We start from the raw sequence: 7556 nt of genomic DNA, 5'->3' as shown, positions 1-7556 counted from the left end.
TTTTGGAGGACATTGTGGAGAATATTTGACACTTCTTTGAAGTTTTGTAGCACAAGTCATCCCCAAACAGATGGTCAAACAAAAGTGGCTAATCAAACTCTTGGCAATATAATTCGAGCAATTAGTGGAGATAAACCAAAACAGTGGGATACTGGCCTTTCACAAATTGAGTTTGCTTTTAATAGTATGCCCAATCGATCCACTAAGAAGACTCCTTTTGAAGTCGTTTACACTAATGTTCCAAGGCACACAGTAGATTTGATTTGATTTCCTAATGTTAATTCTAATGCAGAGGAGTTCGCTTAACATATTTAAAAAATTCATCACGAGGTAAAACAAAATTTGGAAAATGCTAATATTCGTCATAAGGCTGCAGCAGACCAACATCGACGACTTAATCTATTTAACGAAGGTGATTTAGTGATGGTTCATCTCAGGAAAAATAGTTTTCCTATTGGCATGTACAATAAGCTTATAGATAAGACGATTAGTCCTTTTCGCATTCTTCAAAAGATTGGTGATAATGCCTTTCCTTCTTTTAGCAGCTCATCTCGAATCTTGAACGTTTAACGAATTGTGTTATAAAGTTGATCTTCCAACAGAAATGAACATTTCCAACACTTTTAATGTTGCTAATATCTATGAATACTTTCCTCCAGACGAATTTTCCTTGCAAACACAAAACTCGAGGACGAGTTTTCCTTCAAGTAGAGGGGACTGATGTAGTACAACTACAATTCCTACTACAAAGATGTTTTATATTTTTTAGAAGTTTATTTTTTATTTAGTTCTTTTGTAATATGACTTTTATATTTATTAGAATTATAGTTTCTTATTGAGTTTTAATTAGATTAGACATTTATTAGCTTCCTAGTTTCCTTATTTTAATCTTCTAGTACTATTAGGAATAGGGATAATTTACCTATAAATATAGACGATTGTACAATTTTTATTCATTCATTCATTATCGAATCAATACAAGCAAATTATTCCTAGATTTTCTTATCTCAATTCTTAATACAAGAATTTTAAACATGCTTCCACACCATTTGTACAATAGGTTTTGTTAAAAGTAAAATTTTTGGAGAATATATGATTCCAAAATAGGGAAAAGTTACGATCCACATAAAAATAAAAAATTATATTATTGAAAGAACATATGATTGAAATGAGTTCCAAAACAATGAGTTTTAAACAATTTCTACCAAATATACTATTCTCGAGGCCCATAACATCATTTGTCAAGCCGATATTAAACAAATGGTTAAAGAAACAATTCTTATACAATAAAGTGTTTAACACTAACACTGAACTGTATTAAAAATAAAAATAAAAATAAAAATTACAACACAATAATCATGACCAAATTGCTGAACTCATTCACCTTAACAGGATTCTTTATTTTTAAATAGGTGAATAATATAATTCAAACTTACGAAAATTACATTCTGCAGAGTGGTTCACAAGTAATCTTTTCTAGCTCATATTTGAATTTTTCCACAGCCAATGGTGGCAAGCATATCGGTACCACAACTCCATCTTCTCCCTTACTGTTCTTGAAATTCGTACAAAAACTAATATTTGAAGTGGCCGAAGCAACTCCACCATACACTGCATTGCATTGTTTACTATAAAATGGTGAAATCTAGAAGGTAATACCGAGGTGGACGCAACACTATAAGATTCCATTAAGCAGGAAATTAATTAATTAATTGCTAATTAGTACTTTTTAACTAGAAAACCCCTTATGTGCTTAACAGATACAATGTACTTCTGCCACAGAATTCAGCCCTATTGATTTGGTAAAACAGCCTTATGTGCTTAACAGATACAATCTTGGTCAGATGGATTCAGTGTATTCGTACGACATTTCCATAAGCACGCTATTATGAGATCAAATCTTGAGCACCTTTGAGAACTTCCCGACAAGGACAAATGATTATAAAGTGCTTGTATAACCTTAGGAGTAAAGAAAATGGCAGTCCGAAATAGCTTGTCCGAATCCATAAAGTCTGTGGATTGTGGTATTTGCTCATATTCATGGTGTATGCATGTAATTCTTGCGGGAGATCTTGCATTTAAATATTGTTCTCTTTGCCATACAGGTGAAATAGAAGGTGCAGATGCACCTTTCATTAATTCAGAAATAGAACTTAGAAATTGCATCATCCCATAACCATCCGCCATAGTGTGGTTCATTCGAATTCCCAAAGCAAATCCACCACAGATGAATCTGGTTACCTGCATTTAGGATTAATTTAACCCGCATGCCTGTTGGATACCATGTCCTTATAGTATAGTTTTGTTGCAATAAATAAAATTATTCACAACCAAGGGTACAAGGATTGATACCTCTGACTTGAAGTCGGTAGTGTTAATTATTTCAATATTCAGGGTTGTGATTTGTTCTTATAACAAAAATAATTTAATGATAATACTAGTGCACTTGGAGCGTAATTAATAGACCACATGTCGAGTTCAATTTTATTGCATGATCGTGTGAAAAATTAGTTCCACTGAGCACCCGATATATTATCTAAATTCTAGACAAGATTGTGTATGCCCTGTTTGGTGCAAATTAATTTATGTCAAAATCAAAAACAAATTTAAACCATATATTTTATGGGACATACAACTTTTTAACCACATATCTCATCAACTTTTATTAAAATGTATTAAAAATCTAATTTTAACCCCTACCAAACAGAAATTTATCTACTTGTGAATTTAATGGTTCTATAATTCACCAATGAATTATGTGCTTGTTTGGTGAGAATTTTGATAATTGATTTTTTGACCGTTAAAGATAAAGTGACTCTTACATGTGTGAAAAAAAATTCAAAACTAACGTCTGTAATAGTAAAATAATAGCCAAAAAATTGATTTTAATTCACTTTTTAGTTGTACCAAACAAGCTCTATATCACTTTGATTGATCAAATAAATTAATGAATTGAGAATTTAAGAATGAGCAAAGTACAAAATACGAATTCATATCGAGAATAGTCGTTCTGAAAAATGGGTTAAGTGACTATTTTAAGTATTTTCTATTTGAACAATTATAAATTTGAGCTCAATGTTTAGTCATACCTAAACTTCAAAATTTGTGACTTGTTCACAAAGATTATTGAAGAAATAAAATTTAAATTAGCAAAAATAATTGAAGGGATAAAATTGTCAGTTATGTCGGTACCTAATTATTGGATCTTGAATGGGATGAAACATGTAAATTAGAGGAAAATACTGTAGATTGCAATTTTTTGCTTTTAGTGAGAAAAACGAAGATTAATAATTAGATTTGATGGTGTTGGATCAAATAAATATTATCTAATTATTGAAGTTTGAAAAATATATGGCTGAACATGTTTCTATGATAGCTCTATAAAGTTTTGAATTCAATTGTAATTATTATTTTGAAAGTTTTGAACAATTATAATTGTAATTAAATTTCAAGAACCACTTGTTCAATTAAACCAACTATGGCCTACTTAGGCTTAAAATTAGATTAAACTTTTTGTCCTATATAAACATGTTATTGGGGGTTGGAATCAAGAAGATGAAAAAGAGAAAAATTAGAAAAAAAAATATTTTCTTGATCTTTCCCCAGTCCTTCGAGACTAGAATTTAACTTTTGATTTAGAGCCTATTTGGAAGTGATTTTTGAGAATTGATTTTTTGATCGTTAGGAAAAAAGTGGGGTCGACATGTGAGGGAAGAAGTCAAATATGACGATTAGAATAGTGAAATAACGGTCAAAAATCAATTTTTTTGGGGAAAAAATCACTCCCAAACAGACTCTTAATTAATGAAAGTTACACGAGATGTGTGGTCTCTACTTTCGAGAATAGAAGGAATGAAGGATTGAAAGTTGGAAGCATAAAATTTTTGAAACCAAAAGCTGAAATTTCTTGAATTAAAAAGCTAAAAGTTTGTTATTTGAATTAAATCAACAACTTTTAGACGAATTGGTACTTACTTGAATCAACAAAAGAGGGCAGCCAATGATCCCTCCAGTGCCAGGTACATCGTGCAGAAACTCTTCCATTAACGGACATGGAGGGAGTATGTTATCCCCAAGCTGCTCAAGCATGATACATGCATCAGCCTCAACGAACAACACGCCTTCGCCATTGCAATCAACCATAAGTTTTCTGTTGTCTCCTTCCATAATCCTCCCAGCAAAGGGATAGTAATATACCAGCGTTTTCGCAAGTCCTTCTCGAATGACTTCAGCTGGATTTATCCCTTTCATTGAAGGATTGTTTTTATAGAAAAACATTATCGGAACTTGAAACCGAAAGCCTTCTTGATCATCAATATCGGAGAGTTTCTTTATTTCACGTGGTGTCGGCTTTGCCGGAACCACCAGTTCAGGCTTACACCGGTTCACTGAAAAAGCAAAGTTGGAAGAAAATGCCATAGCAAAGACAATTCTTTATTTAGAGAATGCAAGGAAAGAAAAGGCTTATTAGCTTTGACATCTTGAGGGCATTAATTTATAATGTGAAAATGCATTTCGGTACCAAATCTTTCATTTATTAGCAGACTTTGCCCAAACCTTTAGTTTGTGGCACCGGAGGTACCAAACCTTCAAAAAATGCGCACCCAGAGTCCAAATTGACAGAAACCGTTAGTTGACCCCAAAATTGACATTGACCAAAATTTTGACTGATTTTTAAAGGGTCAAATATGTAACTTTATATTTTTCATATAAAAAATTAAAATAAAAGAAATATACTTCATCTTCTCCACTTCACCCTACAAACACCAATCCCAAGACCAAAAATCAGGAACCACTAACTTCCCTACCCGCCAGCTGATCGCCCAATGCTACCCCTTCAATGCCTTCAAATTCTCCAAATAAAGCTATCAAAACTAACAGTGTCCAATAATAGTGCCCCCGTCACTTCTTTCCCTTCTTAGCAGCTACTTTCTTTACGGGAGACTTGACACTTTTCGGCTTCACGCTCCTAGCCAAGGTCTTCTTAGCTGCTAGCTTTGGGTTAGCTTTTGAAGGGGCAAGCTTCTTCCCCTTTGTGGTTTTCAGAGAAGTAGCTTTCGGCTTGGAGACTGGAACGGTCTTCTTCTTAATCGGTGCAGAGGCAGCTCGCTTCGGAGCCGACGGGAGCTTGTACGAACACTTCACAAATTTCAGTCAAAAAATACAAATTTCAGTTATCTGCTTCGGTGTCTCAATCGCATCTAAAATCATCTGAAATACAAATTTCAGCCAAAAATAAAGGAAAAAATCAGATCTAAATTTCATAAAAAAGAAAATTTCAAATTCATAAAATTGGATTTGGCTCTGGGATTAGAGAAGAAGGGAACAATGCCCATAGCTGTGATGCGATTGCTGACAGCAAGTATGTTTTGCTTATGATCGCTGCTGGTCAGCACAGAGGGAAATGCATCAAGCAGCTGCGAATTAGGCTGGTTGGAACAATTGATGAGCAAGCGAAGTGTCTCCCTAGCACCTTTTTCAACTACTGATTCTACATCTGGAATCAGAGGCTTCACAAGATCTAAGCCTAAAGATGGAATAGTCGTTGAAATCGTAGGGCCTGCACTGACCAAATACCCTTGGCTGGAGGAGCAAACTTTAATAATCGGGACATGAACAATTGGGTCACATGTTAAAGGCGAGAAGGTCACAATCTGCTGTGATGTTGGAATGGGCAGGGACAGGGGCAACCTGACCAATGGCTTAGGTAGGAGGGGAGGAAAATCTACAGAGGGGACATGGTCAAGATTAAGGGGCATTTTTGACGTCAAACGACTAGAAATGCGTGGGACCCGCCCCCCATGTGAGGGGCGTGTAACCGGAAATGTAAAAGTACACGCCCGAATACATGTAGTAAAGCCCAATCTGAAAACATAGTTCCACAAGTCAGTCAAAATAGTAATAACAAAATCGATTCTCCAAAGACAACTAAATTTGGCTCATCTTCTCAGCAAATCATTGAACAACTAAATCTGAATAAATTGTAGTGCTAATGATGTACGTTTTAGAAATAAAGAATAACACCACATATTGGATTAAAATTTTAACAAGCACAAGAGCCATTAGAAGAAGACGGTTAACAATGAAAATTTTATTGGCCAGGACATCTGTTTCCGTCAATATTTGCAACCAGTGAAGTGGCCAAAATCAAATGCAAGATGCAAAAATAAAGCTAAATGACTGGAGATGTGAAATGAATGTTGAAATGTGCTATGCACTTTCATGTTGCCATTTAATATTAAAAAAGAAAACCTAGAAAAAGCAAGATCTTTCAATTGTATTGAGACTGAAGAAGGGATTGTAGATTGAAGTTTCAAGATTTGTCAATGCTAACTCTCAGGATGAAACACCAAATGCACAAACCTGTGGCTCTGCTGCGGACACGGACATAAAATGAAAATATGGATCCATTCAATGAAAACAACTCATGAGAGAATTCATCCAATTGCCAAGAGTTATTTACTAAAGAATGCGACCGATAGCAATCATAAATGCTCGTATATATTTTAAGCGCATGTTTGGCCCCCATTTTTTTCTCATTTTTTCCAAATTTTTTCTCCACAGTTGCAGGCCCCAAGGAGACAAAAGGACTGTCAACTGACAAATACAGAACTTGCTGAATCGTATACTGCAAGAATGAATCTTGGATATTTGTTCTTGCCAAATCTACCTTTGAACTGACCTTAGGTGGCTTTAAAAAAGAGGATGACAAGAATGTAATTACTAATTGTTTCAGGGGGCAAAATAGTCCGTCGATTTTCAACGGCTCTCTCGCCAGACAAAATCTGAACTTGCTGAATTAATTTATCAGAAGAATACTGTAACAACATGAGATTTCAAAAAAAAAAAATGAGATTAGAATGGGGATCAAACAGGCGGTAAATAACATTTCAAAGAGAACTATAATCCATAGTAATTTATCTGAAGACACAGAAAAATCTAAGAATTTGACAAGGGAAGGCAGTCAGGAAAAAGAAGAAAAAATGGGTTTACAAAGAAATATAGTTGATTTACATAGAAGTTAATTATCTTCTTTTTCAATACATGCAGGCACTGCCATGAAATAGAAAACTAAATTGAAAATCACTAAATTTATATGAAAAAGTAAAATATTCATTAAAAATAAATTAAATGTTTGAATTCAAAAATAATTAAAAAAATTATATTAAAGCCAAAACAACCACCTTTTATAATCCTTCTTTACTGCATTTTCCAAATCGACTGTAGCTTGATAAATAGTATCAAGAGTAGCCAAGGAATAAATGCTCATTAATTAAATAGGTCAGATCCAGTGTTGTTGGATCATCATCATCTATCCACATCTACAATATATTAAAAGTGTGGATTGAAAAGAAACTTTTGAATACCAATTTTACCCTTACTTATTTAGTTATATGTCAATTTTACCCTTATATATTTAATATAGTACCATTTAATATCCATTTAAGTGTAATGCTATTAATTAAATAAAAAATATTTTTTAATATCTATAAATGGTTATTTAATGCCATCAATTGAGCTCCTTAAACATCCATTTCTCAATTTCATTTGGAATT

The 7556-nt window shown here is 33.7% G+C and overlaps 1 protein-coding gene across 1 annotated transcript; it reads right to left on the bottom strand.

Moving 5' to 3' along the window:
- Positions 1 to 639: 639 nt before the first annotated feature.
- Positions 640 to 4482, bottom strand: LOC111379469 (methanol O-anthraniloyltransferase-like). Its single transcript, XM_023002841.1, has 5 exons — positions 3976 to 4482; positions 1833 to 2241; positions 1446 to 1611; positions 1215 to 1312; positions 640 to 740 (listed from the first exon to the last, which is right to left on the bottom strand). Exons 1-5 carry the CDS (start codon positions 4417 to 4419, stop codon positions 640 to 642), a joined length of 1218 nt encoding a protein of 405 aa, XP_022858609.1. The 5' UTR covers positions 4420 to 4482.
- Positions 4483 to 7556: the final 3074 nt, after the last annotated feature.

This window comes from Olea europaea, unplaced genomic scaffold (genome assembly GCF_002742605.1).
Source record: "Olea europaea var. sylvestris unplaced genomic scaffold, O_europaea_v1 scaffold1991, whole genome shotgun sequence".
Classification (NCBI taxonomy): domain Eukaryota; kingdom Viridiplantae; phylum Streptophyta; class Magnoliopsida; order Lamiales; family Oleaceae; genus Olea; species Olea europaea.
Note: the sequence above shows the minus strand (reverse complement) of the source record. Positions and strands in the feature narration are given on the sequence as shown.